This window comes from Camelus dromedarius, chromosome 10 (genome assembly GCF_036321535.1).
Source record: "Camelus dromedarius isolate mCamDro1 chromosome 10, mCamDro1.pat, whole genome shotgun sequence".
Lineage (NCBI taxonomy): Eukaryota > Metazoa > Chordata > Mammalia > Artiodactyla > Camelidae > Camelus > Camelus dromedarius.
The window spans coordinates 74,622,838-74,648,179 of NC_087445.1; the positions used below are offsets into that span (position 1 = coordinate 74,622,838).

The 25,342-nt window shown below is 49.2% G+C and overlaps 1 protein-coding gene across 5 annotated transcripts in view; it reads right to left on the reverse strand.

Moving 5' to 3' along the window:
* RAPGEF1 (Rap guanine nucleotide exchange factor 1) overlaps positions 1–24,725 on the reverse strand; it is a 128,342-nt gene extending 103,617 nt beyond the window's left edge. For 2 of the 5 annotated variants that reach the window (XM_064490634.1, XM_031450747.2), the window contains exon 1: positions 24,567–24,725. In XM_064490634.1, the coding sequence (XP_064346704.1) occupies positions 24,567–24,627 (61 nt within the window). In that variant the 5' untranslated portion in view covers positions 24,628–24,725. Of the gene's footprint in view, positions 1–1,671; positions 2,100–24,566 lie in introns of those variants that run through there. The other 3 variants (XM_064490636.1, XM_064490635.1, XM_010975388.3) reach the window with 2 other exon arrangements.
* Positions 24,726–25,342: the final 617 nt, after the last annotated feature.

A 25,342-nucleotide genomic window follows, 5' to 3' on the forward strand; every position in this document is an offset into this window, starting at 1 on the left:
CTAAACAGCATTACAAAACACAAAAGCTTTCTTTAATCTTGCCTGTAAGCCCAGCTGCTTCCAATGGAAATTTTAAGAAGTTTTAACTCATATTAAGGAAAACAAGAAACAACTCGAAGGTAAGTAAACATATTAAATTCTTGTTATGAAAGTCGTGCTTCTGAGTTACTGGATCAATGCCAACTTTCTTCTTGGTGGCTGGTGACACCAGCCCACGCGGTACTGAGTGATACATTCTGACCTACCAGTAAATACCCACGTCTGTTAAGAGTCATTCTTCTAAAGGACATGGTACAATGACACTGTAAGCAGCAACTGGTTTTTTAATGTTTTCCCCCCAAAATGAGTAAAGCACGTTAAAGAAAATATAGCACCATATACCTATTACCTGGGTTCTAACACTTGTTAAAATGACCCTGTTTTTCTTACCTGTACGTCTGCGCTCATTCCCTCACCTGAACCATGTTAGAGTAAAACTATAGCTAGCTTAACCCTTCACCCCTAAACACTTCAGCACGATTACCCAAAAAAGGACATTCTCCTGCATGACTCATTACCATCATCTTGTGTAATAAAATTGTAACAGTTTCCAAATGTCCCAAATGTCAGCCACCTAGTTCATATTCAAATTTCCTGAACTGTCTCCCAGATGTCCTTTATTCCTGATTTGCTCAAAGCAGGATTCGGTCAAGAACCACTAAGAAGTACCTTTTTCAAAGTAATTTGTTGGACAAAGAATGACCGACGGAAAGCCAGAGGGGCTGGAACTGGAAGGTAAATTAGCATCTCACCTACTTTTCCCTATTAAAAAAAAAATCCATAACCTGACCAGAAAGGACAGTTACTATGAACATTTCCACACATTTTCCTCCAGGTTATTTTTTCTGTTCACAGACACACACCTGTACATATAGTCGTGATCAACCATCTTGCCACAGGTCAAGTACACCTCCACTTCTTTTGGCAAGTGGAGATCAAAGAGCCAAGACCTGCTGGAGCCCCGCAGGCACCTGTCTTTGGTATTGTGCTCCCTGCCTGGTCTGCCCGCTGATCTGCTACACTAGGGGCAGTGAAAAGGGGCCGCTGAGCGCACTGAAGGCCGAGTGCCCTGGAACACTGCCAGAAGGCCCTCCAGCTCCCGGCGCACAGCACACCGCTGTGTGGTCCCTCTGGCCTCCTCTTCCTCAAAGCTGACTCCTGAATGACGCAGAGTAGGCGTCATCAGGTGCTGCTGTCCCGTGTCGCGGACGTCTAGGGTGGACAGATACGAGTTTCTTTTTTTTTTTTAACAGAAGGTATTTTGAACTCTTTGGAAGAAGGGTGCTATATAGGCTATTAATAACATTCTCTCAACAAAACTGTCACAAAAGATTCAAACTCCTGGATATCAAGATTTTTATTGGGGACATTTTTTAAAGCTGAGAAAATTTAACCAATGGACACATGCTACACTGAATAAAAATCTCAAGCTGAACTAAGTTCTCAGCCAAGCCATGCCACCACACTGAGATACAAATCATTTTATTCCTTAGGGGAACTTAAATTTCCTGAAACTACGTTGAACTGCATTTTCTGATCTGAAAGATATTTCCCCAAACAGCATCAGCTCTGATTTTGAACCAAAGTATCCCAACAGAAGGCTGCCTACTTCCCTCTTACTGGCCTTCTTACCTTGTTTCCAGGGACACAGATGGCTTCGTTTCAGGGGCTTCTGTTTTTCAATAGCATTGCCCATTCTAAAGCCAGAGGATCACAGGGTCCTTCAAAGCCCAGGTGTTTTTGTTGAACAGCGAATAAGGAGCAAGACACTCGGAGCTGGGAGGGAATTCATCTCTCGGACATCCCAATCACCCAGCGGCGAGCCCTGGCAAACCCTTACAAGCAAAACTTGAATTCTACTCTGAAAGGTCTTTGCCTCCTGCCTTTCAAATGCTCTTCACTCCCTGGGAGGAAATCAGAAAGGAAGCTTTGCTACGGCCCTACCGGAGGGTCTTGGTAACCGGCTGTACTAGGAAGCTCTTCCCGGCCCCCCTTTGACACCCTATTACTCATCCACACAGCAGCCGCCTCAGAGAATGAACTCTATTTCCAAACACTTGCAACGCTGCTTTTCCTCGGGGGAGGAGTAGGAAATCAGGTGATCAAGAAGCTGAAAGTTAAAAACGGACCAGTGTGGGGGTGTGCCACTAGGAACATTTTCACACAGACCCTAATGTCACACTTCCTTTTTAAGGTTCTGGTGCTCAGACTGGTGTACATCACTTAACAAGTTCCATCAGAGAAAACAAACTGATTTCATTAATACTGTGTTTCCAAGAGAAAAAAACAAACAAATGCCAAAATGCAAGCTACACTTCAGTTTCCAAAGAAGAAAAGACCACGGAGGACAGACCCAGCTAGGAGTTCGTGACCTCAGGCTCGAACCTCCCACTCTATTTTGGAAATAATATTCCTGGGGAAAGTGTTGCACCACCTAAACTCTGAACAACAGGGTTCCTGGAAGAAAAGAAGGGCATGAAATCATAGCTTTTCGGTAAAAATGAAGAAAATGTCAAGGTACCTGGAAAGATTTCGATCCAAGTCTGAGGGCAGAAAGGCTCTTCAAGAATCCCTGGAGCACACACAGTGGGTGAGACCGTCTGCAGGTCCAGCCACCTGCGTTCAAATTCTGCCTCTGCCACTTGAGCACAGCAGCCTTGGTTTCCTCACCTGTTAAATGGGCATAACGCCAGTCCCACTCCTTAGCCGCCATGAGGATCAGATGAAAGACACTCAGGAATTCCTTGGTAAATCCCTTGTCTCTGTGGAACCATATCAGCTCCGACGGCAGATATCTGGCTTCAGTCAGCCTAGCCAAAGGCACACAAAATGAATTTCCTTGTATTGGGGTGGAAGGTACAATACGGGAGCAAATTATAGAACCAGAGTAAAAATTTAAAGACAATACTCCCCAAAAGACCTAGAGGCCCAAAGAGATGGAGTTTAAGAGGCACTAAATGACACTCGGGTTCCAGATGTTCAATGTGCTCTGTTACCACGGCACCTCGGGCTCCACCAGTGCTGTTCTGTTCTGAGGAGAAGAGACATAACCCTGCCCACGTTTGCAAAATGAATGAAGCCAAATCCAAATCTCTACAAGATATAAAGGCTCCATATTTTGATCTACTAACATAGAAATCATTTTACAAAATCATAGCCTGAGATTCCAAGCTTCTTAAAGCAAACAAATAGCACGTGTCCGTTTCACTCTTCCAATGACAGGGCAGGAAAGAGAGCAATGCTTCAGTGAAGGCCCCTGACTCCCTGCTCCCTCACACCGTACACCGAGCTCTTCCTCCAATCAAACTGCAACCACAACCCAGAAAAGAGCAAGGGCCCAAAGCCCCAGCATGCCAGGGGGACCCACCAACAGCTGAAAAAATATCCAATTCAAATTCTACACCCCACCCCCAACTTCATCAATAATTGCTGGTCCTTCTGATACATGCTGAAGAGACTTCAGTTTTCTTCCCAATAACAGTTTCCTTAGGCAAGTTTTCAGTGCCAGATATCATATCTGACCTCATTTCTTCCACAAGACATTTAGTTCAATATATCTACAAAAGCACAATAGATCAAAGGGGCTGTACTTACGAGCCTGCACCTTGATGTTTCCTTTCACCTAAAGAAAGTTTTCACTTATCAAATGCCCCGCCCACGATGCCGCCCAGCACTAGCAGAGTATCTGCAAAGTAGGTCCTTAATAACTGTCTGTAGAACAAACAAAAGGGCATATAGATGAAGGAATGAACAAATGGATGAACACGTAAGACTACTCCCCCAGCCCCCCCCTCCACACATCCTACAGTGGGTTAACCAGAGTTTCTAATCCACAGACAAACTCTCCTTCCTGCAAGAGCCGGCTCCCCGCAACCCAGGGCACTGCTTCTCCCACCTTCCCCAGCCCTCAGCTCAGGCAAAGTCTGACTTGGGAGTTTCGTCTGCATCTTTTTTAACCCCATTAGTCTGTAAAGCCCTCAAGTCAGGAGCTGAGTCTGGGTCAGGTCCCCACATGCCTAAGCCCACACAGGACAGCTGGTCACAGTTGGAACCTGGGCTCAAGTCCGACTCTGCCACATCCCAACAGTGTCTCCGTGAGGAAAAGCATCCCAAGTTCCAAACAACTAACTGGCTGGTGAACCCTCCAAATGAACTAGAAATTTCCTTGAGAGAGCAGCTTTGAAATGAGGACCCTGTGGTTCAACTGCTTCTCAGGTAATCATGATTCAGTGTGAACCAGGTGGGGTCTGGGGTTAGGCGAAGAGAAATAGAACAGCCCATTCTTAAGAATTCCTCACCAATTCCCAGCTCAGAAAAAGTGTCTAAGAGTTGTCCCCAAGGGTGAACACGCTCACAACCCAAGGTGGGCAAGTGACCCACCTCCAGTCCACACCTTAGGGAGACAACGCGGGATCTAACGGATGAGATGAATCAAAAGTGAGATGCCACCAGAGGTGGAAAGCTCACCGCACGGTCAGTACTGTGTCTCCATGTCGCGTGCACCTCCCAGCTGGGCGACTTTGAGATAAGAACGTAACTTCCCCAGACCTGATTTTTTTCACCAATGCGGCCTACCTCCTAGGGCAGTCTAAAGCTTAGATGTGTTGTTTCAAAGGCGCTTGGCACATAGTAGATACTCTTAACAGTTACTGTTGCTGTTTTTATTATTTTATTATCTATGAATATCCAGCTTAAGGGACAATATGTTAAAGAAAAATTATTCACCCTCACAAGGGACTTTTCCCCCATATCACAGTAAGATTCGCTACAACATTCTGGTAAATAACTTGTTCTCTTATGCAAGTAAAATTTCACTTACAGACGTTTGTATCAGATAATTTTTTGATTGCGGAAAGCGACACAAATCAGGGAGGTCATATTGTGGTTACTGAAGTTTGAAACATTTTACAGAGCCCTCTCCCCGACGCAAGATGCAACTGGATTGAGAAGAAACCTGCGTCAGGGATCCTGCCAGGCACTGCTCACTTCACAAGGGAGATGTAGGCAGAAATCACGGCCTAGACGGGGAAGGCCAGCGGCTGCACGCTCACCCCCGCCCCCGCCCCAAGAGGCAGGGAGACGGAAGCTGGGCTCTCCAGCGGGTGCCCAGTAGCTGACATGAAGCTTTGCGCATGGAATTTGTCTGCTGGGAGGAAAGTCTGATGTTGGTCACTTCCCCTCCAGAGAAGAATACAACAATACAAGGAAGCGCCAAGCACTGTGGGAATGTTCCAAAGTGGGAGTTCCAGCTCAGTTTACAGCATAAACAAAGGGGAATGAGCAGCCTGGAGGTCAGGCCAGCAGAGCACTGAGGCAGAAAGTCTGGGAGCTAGTTTTCTGGGCGTGCTAGGTCCTGCTCTGAAGTGACATTCCTGCCCGGTGCCAAGGAAATCACCGAAGGCAAAGGCACATTTTGAGTAGTGTGTCACAGGAAACAGACCGAGGTTGTCTTACGACACACTTGCACACTCACAGATCAGTCTCAGAATGTCACAGCCTCAGTGGCCTCAGATTCATCCAACAAATACCAACACGGTGCTTAGGGAGAGTCAGACAACACGAGCAAAGAATCACTTAATTACCACTGTGATCAGTGCTGAGAAGTTCAGGGGAGGGGAAGCATGTCTAGCAGGGTGACCTAATCTAATCTGGGAGCTCAGGGAAAGATGAGCCCTAAAGGATGAGCGGGAGCTGACCAAGCAAACATGTGAAGAGCATTCTGGACAGGCGCAGCATGTGCAAAGGCCCTGTGCTGCTGGAGGTATGTGAACAGGGGGAGGTGGGTGGGGGTCAGATGCGGCAGAGCCTTATAGGTCCAGGGTTTCATCTCGTGAAAGCGTTGGCCAAACCACATGTGTTCATTTTTCTGGGAAGAGAAGTCCACAGCTTTCATTAAAGTCTTACAAGTTCCAGAAGGTTAAGATCCACAGAGCTAGTCCGACCTCTTCATTCCAAAATGAGGAAACTGAGGTCGTCATTTTGAGGGAAAGACACTTCTCCAAGGTTTCACAGATGGCCAGAGAACCCAAATCACAGACTCCCAGTCTGGTGTTTTTCCACGGAAGCCAGCTGCCTTACTTTTGGCAGGGGTGTGTCAACAACAACAAAGTGCTAATCCTCACTGAGTATTGACACTGTATCTCAAACAAGGCTGCTCTGTCTCTTGTCTAGGCAGGCCTAGAAGTGACACTCCACAGAAATGAACTGTAAAGTCCGCCAGCCCATCTTTCTTGGGGTCCGACCTAACCAGCAAAATACCAGGGGATCAGAACGCCCGATTCCAAGGCATTCCCACAAGAAAGCTTCTGGGGTTTCATGGCCCCCGGTAGATGATGCTGGTTCACTAAAGGAGGGGTAATCAAGGCAGAGCCCTCGCTGCTAACTCAGCATCTAGACTTTCAAAGAAGCTGTTTATTTGTTGTTCTTTTTAAAGCCAGGACTGGGCCAGGAACTAGCCTGTGGGGCATGAAAGGGAGAAAGTTCATACCCCAGTTTTATCAATTCCACTTGGAAATGAGAGAAAGCAGCTATTTTTTAAGTGAACAAAAATGGTAAATTTCTCCTCTGCCACTTATTTCATGATATTCGGAATACTTGAGGGAAAGTCTAAGTATGTATGGAGAACACTTTTTAAACTTTTGATGCTCCTCAGAATACCTAAAGGAGGAAGCCTCAAGTGTCTGGAATGGCGTTGGAGGCCTTTGGGAGCCCAGCCCCCAACTATCTTCCCACCTTTGAACACCACGCATGAACCCTCTCATGCCCACCTGCGTGCCTGCCCCAAATCTCACCCCTCTCCTCCTCAGTGAAGCAAACGAAACCGAACAGTCAACATCCAGCAGACTCTCAGCTGGCAACCATCCAGGGGACCCACACTCTCTGCTTTGCCTGGAACACGACAGGTCAGAAAAGGCAATGCCCTTGCTGGGGAAAGGCTCCCATCACCTTCCTCTTGCCCACTTACCTGTTGTCTCTTGCCCTGTATAGCTCCCACTTCCAGAGACAGTCACCCGACTTGACTGAGCAACTGACTGACTATGGCTCCACCCTGACCTGGACCCGGGTGGGGAGTCACTGCCATGCACTCAGTTAACACTCTCTAAACTTTGGAAGACGCACAGCCGCCTCCATTAAGAAGCTGAGCCCATCCCCAACAGGTGCTTTCACCCACTTACTCAACAAGAAGTAGTGGGCTTGAACTGTGCGCCAGGCACCCTCCTGAGCTCTGGTGAAACGGCAGCTGACATGGAGTTTACCTCCTAAGAGAGAAGATCATAAAAAAGAAGCAAATAAGCACTGTATTAAAAAAGAAAAAAGGCAGGGTTAGGGGACAGTGAGGCAATCAAGTGATGGGAGTGCTACTTCAGACCCTCCCTGGGGTGCCATGTGAACAGAGACCTGAAGGAGTTAGGGCGCAAACATGCACCCAGACGGACAGCTCATGTTTCCCAAGTTCTCATGGTCTAAGTGCTTCCTGTGTGTGAACTCACAACCACGACTGGCTCCATTTTATTAATGAGAAAACTGGCTTTTAAGAGGAGGAAGGGTGAGCAACTTTCCCAAGGTCACATAACTAGCAAAGGGTGGAAGCAGCATTTGAAGCCAGGCTTCTGACCCCAGTACCTGGGGATGCACGTCCCGGGAAGAGGGAAGAGCCAGTGCAGAGGTCCGAGGCAGGAGTGTGCTTGGTATGTGCCAAGAACACTCGAAGGAAAAGCTCAAAAGCCTAAGTGGCTGGTACAGAGCAGCAGGGGACAGTGGTAAGAGTGAGCCAGGGGCAGAGTACAGGGTCCCACACACAGGCCTTGGCAAGGACTTTGGATTTTATTCACAGTGTAATGCGAAGCCATTGGACAATCGTGATCAGGCCTGAGCTGATGTAATTGACACTCTGGCTGTTGAATGAAGACTGGATGATTGTGAGGTGACAGGGGAAACCAAGAAGTCAGTCAGGAGGGCACCATGGCAGTGCCGGGAGAGATGTCGGTGGCCTGAAGTGAGTGACAGCAGAGGAGGTGGTAAGAGTGACTGGAGTCAGGACATACTTGAAGTAAGCCCGAGAGGACCTACTGATGGGTGGGATGTGGGCTATGAGAGAGGAGTCAGAGACGACTCCAAGGTTTCTGAGCCTGAACAACTAGGTCAAAAAGGCATCATTTACCGTGACGGGCAGCCCAGGAGGAGCCAGTTAGGCGGGAGGTAAAGATGTGGACCAAGAGCTCTGGTTTAGGCACATCGAATCTGATGCTTACAAGACATCCAAGTGGAAATGTTAAGTCTGCAGGTCAGGGAAGAGTTAGGGGCAGGAAATACACATATGGGAATGGCCAGTATTTAGATGGCATTTAAAGACATGGGACCAGATTGCCTAGGAAGAGACTGGAGGATTTAGCTCTAGGATGTTCCAAAATTGAGAGTGTGGAAGCTGGAGAGGACGCAGAAAAGGAGGGCTGAGATGGATGTGTCTGCATGTTCCCGCAACACTTACACATGAAGACAGTCAGAAGATGCCGGTCACCTTTACCACAATGCTTTTAAATACCAAAGCGACCACTGTGTGACTTTAAACATAATTTAAATTTTAGAGTTTGGTCTTCAAGTCCAAGACGCTTAGTTTTACACTGTCTTGCTAATCATGATGACCAATATATCAAACCAGTTGACTAGCGAATACCCCAAGGCACACTATATACTCAGTGTGAGATTCATCAGTGCTTTCTTCACAACCACCAATCTTCCGGCATCTTCTCGTCAGAGCTAATTAGCTCACGGCTTTCCATCTCATCAGACTGCTGATAACACCGTATACTGGAAGCAGAAGAAATGTGAACACTGTCGTTCCCCTGTGGTTCACCTGTGCTTGTATTATTAGAATCTTCTTCAGTCTGTGATGTCTCTGCCACTTAGCCATTTTACAAGGGTTTGTTTCAGTACCGGGCAATGGCTGCAACCCAGCTGTTCCATGCGCCACCTGGGCAAGTCACATAAACCTCTGTGGGCCTCACTTTTCTCATCTGTAAAATGAAGCCACTATACCTCCCTGCAGTGCTGCTGAGAGGATTAAACACATGCAGCACAGCTCTGGGCATCAGGGCACAGAAGCTTTTTTTTTATATCCCTCCTCCTCCAAAGGCAACTTTTTAGGTCAGATCGCTAGGAGCCTCTCCATTCCCCTCCATACTAAACTCTAAGCAGTGACCACACAGTACCCCCCACTGCCCTGCCCCCAGCAGCAGCAGCACTACCTGGGAACTTGTTAGAAATGCCAATTCTCAGCCCAACTGCAGACCTACTGCGTCAGAGGCTAAGGGCTGGAGCGCAGCAACCTCCAGATGCTAAAATGTGAGACCTACTGGAGAAGGCAGGCAGCATTCGGGGCTACCCAGGAGGTCCTCAGGAGAGGGACCACCTGACCCAGATGATCCGGTCATCAATACCTGCTAATAAAACAGGCCGCAAGCTACCCATCTGTCATAAACACAGAGCTTCCTGTCTTTCTGGCTGTTTTCTTTAAACATCGAATGTAATACATGAATCAAAAGGCAACTTCTTCCAAGAATTCAATCCCCATACTCCTTTCTATAGCAATAGGAAAAACAAATCTCTGTCCAACTTAACCAGATTACTGTTCCTATATGATTATTTTTCCAACTTTCTCTGTAAGACTTGACACAAACACTAATATCCTTTCCAATCGTTCCAAAGAATATGAATTTAAGATCTGGTTAATCTAATTTTTATCATGAGGAAAACATGTTCTGGTTGTTGTCTGTACATCTTTATTGTTTTTTAAACCAAACTGTCCCAGATTTTGATGCTTCCAGGAACTGAGTGATTGGAACACGCGAAGTGGCAGATGCCCATGGGGAGAACGGGACCAAAACCAAATTCAGCTGACCCTCCTGTGGACTCTATGGGCTTGATCCTGCCTTGAAACAGGCCACACTTCTGAAATAGTTCTCTCACTGCAAAACCAAGACCCTCTCCAACACAAACGTGTGGAACTCAGTAACTGTAAACGATTCCTCCCTCAGTGTTTTCCCATCCAAATAAGGACACTTTAAAAGTGACAGGGAGGGTGCTATCAATAATTATGCCAGGACAGCAGGTGTGAGCCGGGATGTGTGATCATACCCCATCTGCCATGTCTGCATGAGCCCAGTGATCCTCAAAGTAATTTTCCTCTGGTGTCCAGACATCTAACTGTGAGTCTAGACTAGAGCTACATTTATAAGCGAACTCCAGGGTCTGAATCCTCAAAGGCTAGACGTGGCTTGGAGGGGAGACCTGGACCAATCACAGTGAGCACCACACGAGCAGGAGCCTGGCTTATGCATCACGAACTGTAGACAGTAGGTGCTCAAGAAACCAGCTGAAAGAATGAATCAATGCTTCATGTTGTATTTCCTTGATTCTAAAATGTATACTTCTTCACAGTTTAACTTTAGAAATCAGGGTGTGTTATTTTATAATCAACCCTGCTAGTGTATTTTTATTTTTGTTTCCTTAAAGTGTTACTAAATCAGTAATATGTCTTAGGTGTTGATGCCATAGTATCAAAAAAACACAGTAATGGCCCAGAGTCATATAGAGAGATGTGCTAATGGTGCTCATGGAGGCAGGGACCTTATCGCAACAATCTTGAGGCGACAACTCCCAAGTGGGGGCACCATTCCATCTAACAGGGTCTTCACAGCCTTTGAATTCTTAGAGAAAGCCTTGATCTTGCTTCTGCATAGATCGTCCTCTCTCTTCCCCTCCCCCAAGTCCGTGATACCTTCTCATGATTGTGGCCGATAGCCTGGAATCCTGCCAAACAAGGCTGGAGTTAATGCCATCTGTGTTGTCAACTCAGAGTAAGTGCCGACAATGGTATTCAGGCGGAATCTCAGATGGAAGCCACTGAGGAGCTTGTGAGAATCTGTATTAACAGTTGACACGCACAGAGCACTCACTGTTTGCCAGGCTACACCACCACCAGGGTCTGGGGCTCAACTAGACGTTTAGGCCCAGGGACTTCCATTCCACTTCTGGCACCGATCTACTCAGACCAATAAAGGATGGGAACCAAAAGTTGCTGGAGGGCAGCACTGGACAGTCCCCTCTGCAAGGGTCCCTGAAGGAGTGCAGCACAGCTGAGGAGCTCCACATCCCCTGGGTGGGGATTCACCCTGGCCTAAAAGCTTCCTGCCCCTCAAGAGCCAGCATCTCTCATTGGACAGGCTCCCTGGAGAAGCAGCCCAATTACAAGAGTCACTGCACTCAGGGAGCCCAAAGTGTCACGTCCCACCAGGTGTTTACAGTCCATCTACAGTGCCTCTCAGCCCAGATGTAATTAATTAAACCAGAGGTCATTTTACCAAAACCACTGTTTCCTAGTAATACAGTTATCATATGCCATCATTTTTTAAATGTTTTGATGTAACTTATAAAATACTTAATAGTAATTATATAAATATTGAAAAATATTTGGTATCCAGTTTTTTTTTACAAAAAAAATACTGTGGTGAAATGTACATAAAATTTACCATCGTAACCATTTTAAGTGTACAGTTCAATGATAATAAGCACACTCACACTATTGTGACGCTACCACCACCATCCAGTCACAGAACTCTTTTCATCTCGTAAAACTGAACTCAAACATTAATTAAATGTTCAACAGTAACTCCCCATTCTCCCTTCCCCAGCCCCGGCAACCACCACTCCACTTAGTTCCTGTCTCTATAATTTGGTTCCTCTTAGGTACCTCACACAAGTGTAGTCATACGGTATCTGTCCTTTCGTGTCAGACTCATCTCGCTTAGCATAATGTCTTCAAGGCTCATCCACGCTGAAACGTGTGTCAGAGTGTCTTTCTTTTTTAAGGCAGGCTGATGTTCCATTGGGTGCATATACCATATCTCGTCTATCCATCATCCTACAACGGACACCTTTCGGCTATCGTTAATAATGCTGCCATGAAACTGGGTATACAAATAACTTTTTTGAGTCCCTTCTTTCGTTTCTTTTGGGTATATACTCAGAAGTGGAACTGCTGAATTATATGACAATTCTATTTTTAACGGAAGTACTGGGGATTGAACCCAGAACCTCAAGCATGCTAAGCACGCACTCTACCACTGAGCTATATTCTCCTCCCTGATAATTCTACTTTTAATTTTTTGAGGAATCACCACTGGTTTCCATAGTGGCTGCACCATTTTACATTCCTGCTAACAATGCATAAGAGCTCCCATTTCTACACATCCTTGCCAACACTTGCTATTTTCTGATTTTTTGAGAGCAGGTGTGCTAACGAGCGTGAGGGGCCAGCTCCCTGCAGTTCTGACATGCACTTCCCCGGGGCTCAGTGCTGCTGAGCATCTTTTCATGTGCTTACTGGCCACTTGCATATCTTCTTTGGAGATGTCGACTCAAGTTTTTAAATTGGGTTGTTTGATTTTTGTGTTGATCAAATACCATCTTTATCTATTACCAGAAAACGGAACTAGTTAACTGAAGTTAAATTCTATGCAAACACTGATTGTGTCCATATAATGAAATAATACTGAGTGATAAAAAAGAATAAACTACTGACAAAAACAAAACCTTCATGAATCTCACAGGCAGTACGCTGAGGAAAAGCAGCTCACTTCCAGAAGTGACATATCATATGAAATTCTAGAAAAGACAAAACTATGGGATGGAAAACAGATGGATTGTTGCCAGGAGCCAGAGACAGAGGAGGGGTTTGATGACAAAGGGTCAGCAAGAAGTTTTTTCTTTTTTTCCCCTGAAGTGATAGAATTTTTCCCAATCCTGATTGTGGTAGTGGTTACAAAAACCTACAGATGAGTTAAAACTCAGAGAACTGTACACTCCCCAAAAGTTCAATTTTACTATATGTAAAATTTTAAGAAATTCTTATGCAGAAGGGGAAAGGTTTCTCCTTTTATCTACACAGGCATAATGCTGAGCAGCTTACAAGCATCAGCTCATGGAATCCTTACAAAACTCCAGAAATGTCTAGTTATTGACTGTCCCTTGAACCCAAGTCTGACTGAACTAGGAGAAACCAAGTGCTGATTATTCAGATATCCAAGATGCCATTCCATCTCTCCAAGACCTGAAGTGTTTGCAAATTATTATTTATCATATAGTAGCAGGAATTTAGGGTTGGTAGAATCATGTCCACATATAATCTTTCTCCCTGGGGACAGGACCACAAAGCTTCCATCAGATCCTCAGTGGGACTTATGATCCACTGCTCCTGTTTAAGGTCTACAGAGGGACTGGGGCCTGCCCCAGAGGACACAGCAGATGTGTGACTGTGTGAGGCCAGAAAGGAAGGCTCCAGACACTCAGCCTGGTTCTCTCACCATTGTCCAAAGATGCCACAGTTCCACACATTCCTGGTGACAGTGACTCACGTTCCCCTGATGACTTCAGGCTACGTGACTTCCTGGGTAGTGGGTGCATTTCACTATGAAGCTGAGACCATGGTTCTATAAGCTCTCTGAAACACAGGCCTGAAATGCAGTCCAGGTCCCTAGTTCAATTCCTATCTTGATCAAATATAAAAACTTCGTTCTACAACCCTGCACATTTAGGGTAATTAATAGACAGCGCCCCATAAACAGGAAAAAAAACAAACAAAACTAAAGACAGCTCATGCAGGAAAGCATGCTTTTGATCTAAGCCTTTGCTTTTCTGATGAGCTCAGAGAATTAATATTTGTAAGGTACTCTTGACAAGCTGAGGCAGAAGCACAAATTAGTGTGGTTATGCTAATTAAGTGAGAAGTTCTTTAGCTCCAGGACCAAATGATTAAAGAAAGTGAAAACAGTTGACTGGGCTTTGGTCTCTGCAAACAGCCCTGTGCTTTGGGGCCAGCTGCACTGACAAACCCGTAAGCAGACTACACACGTTTACTCTCATTGATCAGAAAGGCTCGGGAGAGCACAACTAAGAAGACTCAGAACAATACATTAGGATTTCTGAATTCACCTTAACTGAGAAAACTCACCAAGGAAGGGAAATAAAGGATATGAAACCATACCACTTGTGGCGTTCAATGCAATTTGTAAGTTGCTGGAACACAAGGATCTTGAAATGGCTTGTGGTGTTTCAGCTGTCACTAAACAAAGGCAATGTCTTGTGATCATTTCATCTTCAGTGATGAACAAAGATGGTTTAGTTAATCCTAAGAGTCACCCCGGGAAACTGAGGTGGTGTTTCCTGGGATGGAGCCAGAACATAACCTACTGGTGACCAGCCCCGTTCTGGCTCTGAGATAAGCCGCTGCCCGAGCACAGGGCCTTGCCAGGGCCATTCCGTTTAGACAGACTCACAAAAGAATATGATCAGGACTTTCCTCCACCTACTACACGTGCTGGGGCCACATGTGTAGTTGAAATGAAATGCCATCTACTCTTCCTGTACGTGATTTCTTTGGAGGTTTGTAACTTAGCTGTAAAAACCTATTCCCTGGAGTTCAACTTCTGAGAGAGAGAGAGGTGGACAGACACACAGAGACACAGACACACGCGATAGCCAGAGACCTCCCCTTCTGTGAGTGCTGAGGTCTGAACTTCACTTACTATAAGACCATTGAAAGGAAATGGTCATTTTAGAGCAGAAGGGAACATGAGGTAGATCGAAAGTTAATGTTTCTTGTGTCAAGGCTCCCTCAAGGGCTCTATACGCATCAGCTCATTTGATCCCCTCTCAACACCACAGGGTAGGCACTGTTAGGATTTTTTATTCCATTTTACAGGTAAGGAACTGACACTTGTCAGGCAAAGTGACTTGCCCAAGATCCTACGGTTCCGTGGGAGAGTGGGGATCCAAAACCACAGTTCCAGGGCTCAGTGGAAGCCCGTACTCCCAGTCACTGCTCCATGAGCCCCCCTCCCACTTCACAGAGAGGGAGACTGGGGGCTCTGAGGGACACTGAGCTGCGCACTGTGCGGACCCAGGGGTCACGAAGCAGGTCTTTGGACCTCTAGCCCAGGCTCATGCTGCCTGCAATGTGGATGAGTGTTAAGTACGAAAGCCTAGGTCAAAAGTCCTCTGCATGTAGCCCAGGTGGTGGCCGGATTGTCCACTCCCTAAGGGCACAGATGCCTCCAAACTTCTCAGTGCCAGCCACTGCCTTGGCTGGCTGCTGGACACCGAGCACTCAGCCAATGTTGTATGGATGGTGAGGTGCTGAACAGATGTATGAGTGGGCGTGGGGGAGGAGTCAGGGGTGGGTGAGTGGGTGAGTGAGTGGGAGGGGTGGTGTCTGGCTGAATGGATGGGTGGGTGAGTGTGTGGGTGGGTGAGTGTGTAGGTGGGTGGGGAGAGCTATGTCATCTAAGGGCCACTCCCCACTGTTTATATCCAAAGTAGATTCCACTGCAACGTTTTCGGCAAATGTTTTTTAAGCTACCTCTATAACTCAGAAACCAGAAACTGCTTCATAAATCTGTAGGCAGATGTGAAGCCACGTTAACAGTCCTGCGGAGAGGCTGGGAAGCCCCAGGGGAATCCCAGGGCAGGTTCCAACCAATGACAATGACAGGGCCTGTCAGCCAGCCTCCCTGTGGCTCTGTTGTGGGGAGCAGGAGACCCTAGATCCAGACTCTCGGTGGGGCCGGGAGCACACAGTGGGGCAGGGAAGAGAAGTGATGAGTGAAACCCAAGTTCCCCAACTAGCCCTACCTCTCATCGAACACGTGACCCTGGCAAGTTACTTCCCCTTTTCCTGTCTCCCTTTCCTCAACTGTTAAATGGCACAACATTTGCCATTTCTCTCTTTACAACAGTAGAACTAATTACATCAACAGGTATCAGAAGGTAAAACTCCTAGCACACGGCCCAGCCCCACAGGACGCACTCAACAATGGTTAGCGGTCATCCTTCTCACTGGGGAAAAATGCCATGTTAACTCTGACACCTTATAATAATAAAACAGACAGGCAAACAAAACCTAAAACAACAGCAAAAAATCCCCAGAAAACAAAAAACAAAACCCAATGCCTGTAAAAGTGTTCTGAAAGCTACAAAAGATTAAGTTTTATCATGATGACGATCAGTTACGTGCCATGCAACACCAGTGTCATAAAAACCCCACAAAACAACCCCAATACATCCCATCCCCCTCTTCATGCTGCAGACTGGACTCAGAGAATCAGCATTAGGAAGGGCACTGAGATGGGTCTGTCCACCCCATCAGGGTACAAAACAGGCACCAGAGACTCAGAAACAGTAAGCAGTTTGCCCAAGGTCACCCAGCAAGAAGCAGGGCTTCCTGCCCCCTGTGAGCTGGAGCAGGACAGCCAGGGGACCCTGTCATCTCAAGCATCCCCTCCAACATTATTAAGTGGCCCTTTTAGTGTAGCAGCCACCTCAGTGGTGAAGTCCCTGGAAACGAGAAGGTTCATTTCTACCCAAGTGACAACAGCCATGAGAACAATGTCATCACAGCCAATGAAAATATGGATAAATGTGATTTAGGCAAATGGGCTTTAGTCTTATCTTGGCCCCAACTTGGTATGACCACAGGCAAATCTCAGCTACTCTGCAGCTTAGGATCCCATGCACACAAAAAAAGCTGTGTCTGAGTTTCGTCCTCTGTAGAATGAGAAGGGTATAGTACCTTTCTCCTGTTGAGGGGATTAAAGGAGACCAGAACAGAGCCTAGTACCAGCACGTGGTAAGTACTTGTGAATGTTAGCTACTACTATTATTTGTATTTATCACTGAAAAGAGGGGTTGAGAGCAGCTAAATCCATGACCCAAGCACAATCACTCATCTATTTATTTCACAGTCACTTGAAGGAAAGACGGCACATGTGATTATCCATAACCAGCAAATAAATACAACCACTGTTTCCAAATCAGAAGTTTTGTTGGTTTTTTTTGTTTGCTTGTTTTTTGGGTCAACTAAGTGGCTACTGGAGCCAACACGTTCCCCTGGACTTCCTCTCCTCTCATTCCATGTCTATGCCTTCCTTCTCTTAAAGATTGCAAGCATCACACTTCTGCTCAGGAAAACCATGCCTGGTTGCCATTTTTAACAATATAGGGTGGAGGCTGCAGCTCAAGTGGTAGAGCACATGTTTAGCATGCATGAGGTCCTGGGTTCAATCCCCAGTACCTCCTCTAAAAATAAATAAATAAACCTAATTGCCTTACCCCTCAAAAAAATTAAGGTAAATTAAAAAAAAAACTGTACAGTGTGCGGCTGGGAGCCACATCTGTCAAGTCCACACCAGTGGCATACATTTCTGAAAAGCTAGAAAGCAAATGCCTGAACTCTGCCCTTCTGTCCCCAGCCCCGGGAAACACCTCATACCATCCTGTGTTTGACAGCTCCATTTCTTCTATGCTTTAAAAGCAGGGCAGAGCTTCCTGATCACAAACCTTAATTTGCAGTAAAACAATTGTGTGGAGCCAGCAAACCAATGAAAGGCAAGGAGACAGATCATCTTTAAGGGACTGATGCAAACGAAGGGTGTAAGCTGTTATGAGAAAATAGCAGTATTTTAGGCAGATGCAGTCCAGACTGCAGGCCAGGACTCTGGTTCAGAGAACTATCATCTATCTTCCCAATCACAGCCTGGAAGAAAAAATGGGGAGAAAGAGGAACTGTGACCATCTGACACCAGATTTCTAATCCATTTAGGTCAGTCTCTCCACAGCGTCTTCACTCACAGACGAGGAAGAAGTGGCATGAGAGACTTGGCTTAAGCCCTTGACACAGAGGAAAGGGGGAGCCAGCAGAGCGCCACACCTGCCTCCCAGCCCCTCAGAGACACCATGCACCGCACAGTCGCACCATGAACACACAGCTGACAGCGCAGGGAGCCAGTCCTGACTAATGCTCAGAGGCCAAGTGAAAAAAACAAGCACAAGCAGGGCCTCCCACCGCACAGCCATTGTCACGGGCGGGCTAGCAGAGCTGGCATGTGCCCTGGTTTGTAAATGAAAGGCAAAACCACAACTGCTGGATGCGAATGAGCACTGCCTAAGAGCAGGAAGTTCCCGTGCGCCCCCAGGACCAGGCAGAGTCACTGCAGATGACAGCTCCGGGGCAGCGGGGTTGCATGCGCCCCCGCCTCTCGTCACATCTAGAGCTCTCTTAACAGAGTTCTAGGATCTGATCGCAGCCTCATCATCAGTTTTCAGAAGAATCACTAAACACTGACCAAGGTGTACAGTAACACATAATCCCAACTACTGGCATCAGGGTATCGGTCCTACTAATGCACCAAGAAACAACCTAATTGGCAATTCAAACCCCAGAAGAAGCCCCATTTAGAGTTGATTCTGAGACCTGGAATCAGAAACCTAGGCTCATCCCATGAGAACAGTAACTAAAGTCACTACTAAGTGGTACCGAGCACCCACTGTGTTATAAGTGCCGCCAAGGCCACCCCGTGCTGGGCCACACAGGCCCACTCCCTCATGGAGCCAACAGTCTATTTAAGAAAGTATTTGTTGATTTTTAACTTTCGGAAAGGAAACTGGGGCTCTGGTTTCTGAATGAGTGAAACAGTATCATTCTATCCAAAGGGCTTATCTGCGGCCTTCCCATGGAATTTACTACCTGCTAGAAGAAGAGGCACAAAGAGTCTAAAGGAAGTAGGTCTTGGTAGAAGAGGCTGAGCGCATCCAGGAAGTGGGTTTTCACACTGTGCTCGGTGGAGGACTCAAGGAGGAGCCTTGGGGGCCACAGCTGAGCAGTAAGGACTGGCGGGGCCCAAAGCAGCTCCCCAGTAATGGTAGCCTACCATTTTTTATATATAAAAAAAGGACCTACTGCTTTAAAACAAAGCAAAACAGGGAAGCACTAATTTTAGAGCCCAACCCCCTATCCCCTGCCTTCATGGCACTGATGGAGAAAACAGACCCAGAAAAGGGAAATAATCTCCCAAGGTCACACTGGTCTAAATGATCAAATAGTCTAAAGCAAGTGACCTCAAACTAGGATGACAGATCCTTTAACAGTTCACAAACTGTTTTGCTTTGTCTTTTTAAAATTGTAAAGCAGCCTCAGGGGGGCCTCTGGGGTCAGGTGGGTGACGAGTCAGGAACACCTGTCCCGGCAGCCGGGCGCCCGTTGAGGCTGTGTGGGTGCGGAGCGGGCAGCCCTGCCAGGCCGCTGCTCCTTCCAGTGCGTCAGCTTATTATGGCAACGGGAACACATTCAGCTGGACTGAGGTAAGGCCCAGCCCTGAGCTTGAGGCGTTCTCCAATCCAGGCTAATTTGGGAGATGATTTTTCTGCAAGCTCACACATGACTCATCTTTACAGGCCTGCTATCGGGTCTGCTGGCTACAAGGAATCCCATTCAAACCACCTCTGCCAACAGCTGCTCAGGAGACCAGGAAACCCTGGGGTGGCTGTGGTCGACTCAGCCTGCGCCTTATCTCCGTGTAACACTGCTGGTGGTATCACTGTTGTTAGCATCATCTGTAGCCTGAAGACTGCATCGGGCCCACCCGAACTTAACTGGCTTTTTTTTTTTTTTTTTTTTTTTTTTGGTAAGACCAAAAAAGAAACTTAGAAACATGAAACAATAATTAAAATAAAGCTACTGTGTCTCCAGCAACGAGGGCCGCTCTAAGCAGTGCTCTGTAAAGGCAGAAAGGGGCTGCCGGAGTCAGAGCTGAGGTCGGGCCCCCACCTCCCTGCACTAGGGCTGTGACCCCGCACAAGTCCCCAGACTTCCCTGGGCCTCAGCTGCCCTCAAGGGCAGAACGGGGATAAGCAGACCTGCTCTAGCCCTCAGGATGGTCGTGAGGATCAACTGAAATGCGGTCAGCTATCCACACATTCTGCAAACTGCCGACATTTTCAAGATCGCTTTGATGTTACCCTGGCCTGTGACCCAGGCTCCCGCGGGCTCTGTGCCACCGCAGGGCGGCACAGTGCTTGCCAAGGAAGAGGGACTCAGTGTCGTGCGTGTCAGGGAGGGGAGGGAGGGAATGACTAGCCGGAGCCATAAGAGTGCTGTGTTTATTGACTGGATACATTCTGAACACAAAGACTGATAACTGGGGGGGGGGGGGGGGTGTTAGTGTAAAACTTGAAAGAAGTTTAAAATCGATCAAAATGCAGTGACCGCGGACCTACAAGGACTCTTTCCTAGGCCAAAAAAAGGTGCAGCCTCACGTGACAGTACTCACACTTTTTATTTGTTCTGAGAAAATACATAATGACAACCATTTACAATGAATGCAGTCAGTGTAACGTCTCCCTTTTAATTTATAATGAAAGCACCTTCACACATTTGAAAAACAGCACCTGAGTCAGAGACGCTACATTTATTCTGTCCTCAGAATAAAGGACACCGAGTGAGGGCACCGAGTGAGGCTGCCATCACTTCAGCAGCCCCTCTGAACAGCCTGAGGCCACTGGGCGCCTAGAGAGCAGGCCAGAGGGCTCGGGCAATGATGAAATCCCTAGACAGACTCCCAGTGGCCTGCTGGGAACACACAGCAGGGAAACAGACCCCACCCTACCCCCAGATCTGCGTGATTTGCGTCTTTGTGGCATCTACTCTTATTGTCTGCCCCAGCAGGATGGTAAGGGGAGGCAGGGATCATTCTTATATCCCAAACACTACAACAACTCCAAGCCCTTAGACGGTTCAGGATAAACTGATGAATGAACTGAGAGAATGAGCAACTGAGACTCTGGTGAGTAGTCAGTTAAAACTGAAGCCACCTGTGTCCTGCCCCCTCTGCTGTGTCCAGCTAAGACTCACCCTTCACGTCTCATCTTAAATCTCAATCCCTCCCAGAGGTAGTTCCCACCGTAAGTCTCACGTGGCCCCTTGTTACCTCCCTGGCGTTCCCCACACTGCCAGAGTTAAGGCCTGTGTAATGGCGAGATGTCTGCCGAGTCCATTCCTAGTGGGTTCCCCAGAGGCTCGGGCAGCACCTGGCAGTGGGGGCTGAATCAGTGCTGAGGGGGTTAAGGGATGGATCCATGAAGGAATGGAGCAGATTTCAAAGTCCAGGTGAAAAGCTAACAAGCACGAGCGGTTTCTGCAAGGAAAGGGCTGCAAACTCAAATGTCAACAGTCCAAATGGGAATCAGTGATGTGGCTGGCAGCAGGAGCAGCAGGCCCCGCCTGCAGGTGCCCTGTAGGAACAAGGGCTCAGGGTTACCAGAGCTGCTCATTTTTCAAAACAACCAGAAACCTGAGATTTGTAAGTGATTTCCTGATTTTTAAATACTGACCATCAGATCTTTCTTTTTTCTCCAAGAACATGTGTGGATCATACACAATTCATCTATGGACTGAATCCAGCCCACAGCCACCAGTCTGTCACCTCCACTCACCAGGCAAGAGAGGTGTTTAAACTCTGGAGAGGTTAAGAAATGAATTCCCTTCACTCAGTGCATTTGCTGGAAGTAAGTGCGAGCAAAAGGAGACCCACCAGAACTGCGTGAACAACCAGAACCATATTCACTGGTTCCCCGAGGGGCCCTCTGAGCACTGCACACATCTCCTGCCAGTGTGGGTCTTCCAGAACAAGTCCCTCTTCGCTCCGAGGGAAGAGCCTCTTCTTGCCAGACTTGCCTGGGAGCTCACCCTGGGAGCTCCCTAATCCTTCTGGCTCCCCGCTACTCTCCTCCTCATTATCTCTGGAAGACAGCAAGGAGTCCAGGAAGGCCTCCCCCTCCACCCCAGCATTCTCCCTGGCCCTCCAAGTTCAACCCTTCTCCACCAAGCCTAACTGGACAGGCCCCAACCAGCCAGCAAGTTGACCCTCTGCCGCCCTCTGGAACCCAGACTGTCTTGATGCCCCTTGGGCCCAGAGCTGATGACTGGGGACAACCCGACCTGAAGCTAGGCTCCCTGTGTCTGTAGGAAATGGTCGGCCCTCAGGAGTGCAGTGTGCGTGACCCCTCCTACAGGCCCCACCCACGCCAGGCACTGCTGAGTAAGTCAACGTGTGGAAAAGCAGGACTGACTCTAAAAGATCACCCCCAGAGGCTAAAGAGGCCGCAGCCCGCAAGAGGCACCAGGATGGAATAATGGGCGGGTCTCGGGTATAAAGGATGCCCAGAGTTTTCTCTCACACTCAAAAGCATCGGATTCCTTAAGCCCTAAAAAGTGAAAGCACTGCTCCTATTTTCAGAGGCAAGAGGTTATGAACACAGGTAGCAACACCTCGGTTCAAGTCAACAGAAAACAGCAAAACCTAAGGACGATGATTGTTTCCTGGGTGTCAGGCGCTATACTTCACCAGAGACTGTTCACTTACTAACAGGAGTCACCGCTTCACTTAAGGACCTTTCTTTTAAATGAAATACTCTGCTGGTCACTTAAGGGTAGGTCCATTTAGAAAATTCCAACAGAAACTTAACAGGAAATCTTATCAAAATGCAAGGCTGAAGTCCACCTATAATGACTGGCAGAAACCACCAGGAAGGTATACCCTTCACCCCTGAGTGTCTCAATCTTCCTTGACAGTTGTGTGTGAATCACAAGAAAAGACCTTATACCAGAAGCATGGCCCTCTCGCTAGCCCCGCATGAGCTCTGGTCTTGCCAACCTGAGAACTTTCTTATTTAGCTGTCTCTAACCAACGCATCTTCCTCCTGAGCTTCCCACACCCCCTGATCAGGCTCCTCCCCCCATCTCCACCTGGGGTACCCTGGCCCTCTCTCCAGAGCCTTCCCCACCCCTCAGCTGATGACCATCCCCCTCACCTGTGCCCACAAGCCCTGCCTCCTGTTCCTGTGCCTGGCAGCCCAGGGTTATGCTAGGGCTCCCACCCTCAGATAAGCCCTTCTGAAGGCAGACACACACCGCTTTTGCACTGACTACAGTCCCTGGCAGAGGAGGGTACCCAGGGAAGGCCCAAGGATAACCTATGCCTATTCCTTTCCCCAGGAAACAGAGAACGCACTTGACGACTCCTCCCGAGAGGGCCGAGCTGGGAAGGCAGCTCGTGGGGAGACAGGTACTTTTCGTTAAGCTCTTTTTACTTTCACATGATTCTCAAATTGTTGACAATTATCCTTATAGTTAAAGAAGACCCCGTTAATGCTATTTTTAAAACAAACTATCCAAGTTTCCCAACAAAACCGTTCTGAGACACGGCACAGATTAACCAGAGATATTTCTGGAAGAGCATGTGTGCAAGAAAGCAACTTGTGGTCACTGGACCCAGCCCTGGTACTCAAAAACAGTGAGAAAAATACCCAAGAAACAGCACGTGAAGCCAAGGGCCCTGCCCCTGAGGGAAGCACCCAGGCTTCTGGTCAGAGAGCCAGGCATCAGTGCCTGGCCCGCTGCCCTCTGGCCTGGCAGCCTGCGAGAACTCACGGAGCCCCTGAGCCTCAAATACGTGGACCACACTCTCTCTCACAGAGAAGCTGTGAGGATTTAATAAGCAATACATTTAAGGTGCTCAGCACAGAGCCGGATGTACAAAAAACCCTCAATAAAGGGTAGCAACATTTTCTTCCTGTGCTGAAGTCACAGCCTGCAAGTGATGCTGCCTTCTCGGTCCACGTCTGAGGCACTTCTCAGAAAAGGATCCTGGTCAACCTGGGAAATGAGCAACTTCCAAAATCAGTGCAACCTTCCCCCTTTACAGCTCCCTAAAAGCCTGCCTTGCACAACTCAGCTGCCAAGCTAATCTGGTACTCAGGTTATGACAAACAGCGCTGTTCCGGGTACCGCAGCCCTGGGCTGCCTGCCTCCCTCCCCTTGGACCAGGGATGCGCCCTGCGAGGTGTCGCTGGCTAATTACGCCCTGGGACCCAGATGCACCGCCCTAGTTGAATCTTGGAGACTCTATTCCCAGTACAGGCAAAACCCTGTAACCGCAAGGCAAGTCTCCGAGATTTCTAGGAACACACAAAGAGATGAGGTTTGCTTCTAGATTTATAATCGACCCCGAACCCAAGCGGCTCCCCACACGCCCTGTTTCCAGAGCTCAGCTTGATTCCAGAGGAAAGCTCGCCCGCGCCCTAAAAATGCCCAGACACATCCTGCCTGCTTCCTTTGAAGCCTCCGAAGTGGATACTTCTGGTTAAATTTAAACTCAAGGCTCACTGGAAATGACACATTTTATGGCTCGGCTCTATTCACCGTCTGAAAGACGACCGCCCGCCGCCGGGGCTCGGCTCCGGCGCTGCAGCCACTCGGACACGCGGCCGCCGCTCCCGCCCGGTCCCAGCCGTTGTCTGAAAGTTCACGCCGAGGGCCGGGCGGCGCGCACCCACCCACCGGCCCGGCCGCGGGGCCCTGCGCTCCGGCCGCTTCCGCCTCGCGGCCCCGGCCCCCGAGCCCCGCCGGCCGTGCGCCCCGGAGAGCGCGGAGCGGCAGGGCCCGCCGCCCGGGACGGCCCGGGGGGCCGAAGCTGCGACGCGCCCGAGCAGGCCCGGCGGCGGTTTTACTTCTGCTCCCGGCGCAGCCACGGGCCCGCGCGTCCCGGGGAGCCCGGCCGGCCGCCGGCCCGCCCGCCCAGGGCAGGGGCCGCGCCGCGGGTCGCGGGCTCCGCCGCCCCGAGCCGGCCGCCGCGCCTCACCTGCTTTCTCGATCTTGCCGGACATTTCCGGGCTGCGCCGGAGGCCGAGGCCGCCGCTCATCGGGCCCGGGACGGGCCGCTGCGGGGCCACAGGCCGGCGCGGCCGCCGTTCGCCTCGGCCCTGGCTCGCCGCGCCTCAGACCTGCGCCGGCATGGCGGGCTCCGCGGGCCGCGGCCTGTGCGCTCGGCCAGCGGCGCTCCAGCCCGCCTGGGGCCGCCGCCGCTCCCGCCGCCGCCGCCGCCGCCGCCGCCGCCGCCGCCGCCGCTCCGCCTCCTGCGCTCCCGCCGCCGCCGCCGCTTCCCCGGGCCCGCGAGCCGGCCGCAGCGCCGCGCCGCGCCGCCGCCGCCCGCCCGCGGCCAGAGCGCCACCTGCCGGGTTGCCGCCGCGCCGCCGCCAGCCCAGCGCCCCCTGCCGGCCCGGAGCCGTTCTGAGCCTCCCGCCCCGGACGCAGCGCCCCCTGCCGGCCCGGAGTCTCCACGCCGGGGAGAGGGACCGACCCCCACCTGCTCCTGGGGCCTCAGCGTCCCGTGCCCGCGCGGAGCCTCCACGCCAGGGCCTGGGGTTGGTCACCACCCCAGACTCAGCATCCTCTGCCTCAGCCTCCTTGGCATCCTCTGCTGGGGAACCAGAGTCTCCACCTCAAGGCTTGAATCTGAGCCCAACCAGGACTCAGCTTCCCCTGCTGGCTGAGAGCCTGTCCTGACCCTCTCACCCGAGACAGCACCCCCTGCTGGCCTGTAGTCTCCACACCAGGGCTTGGGACTGACACCCCAAC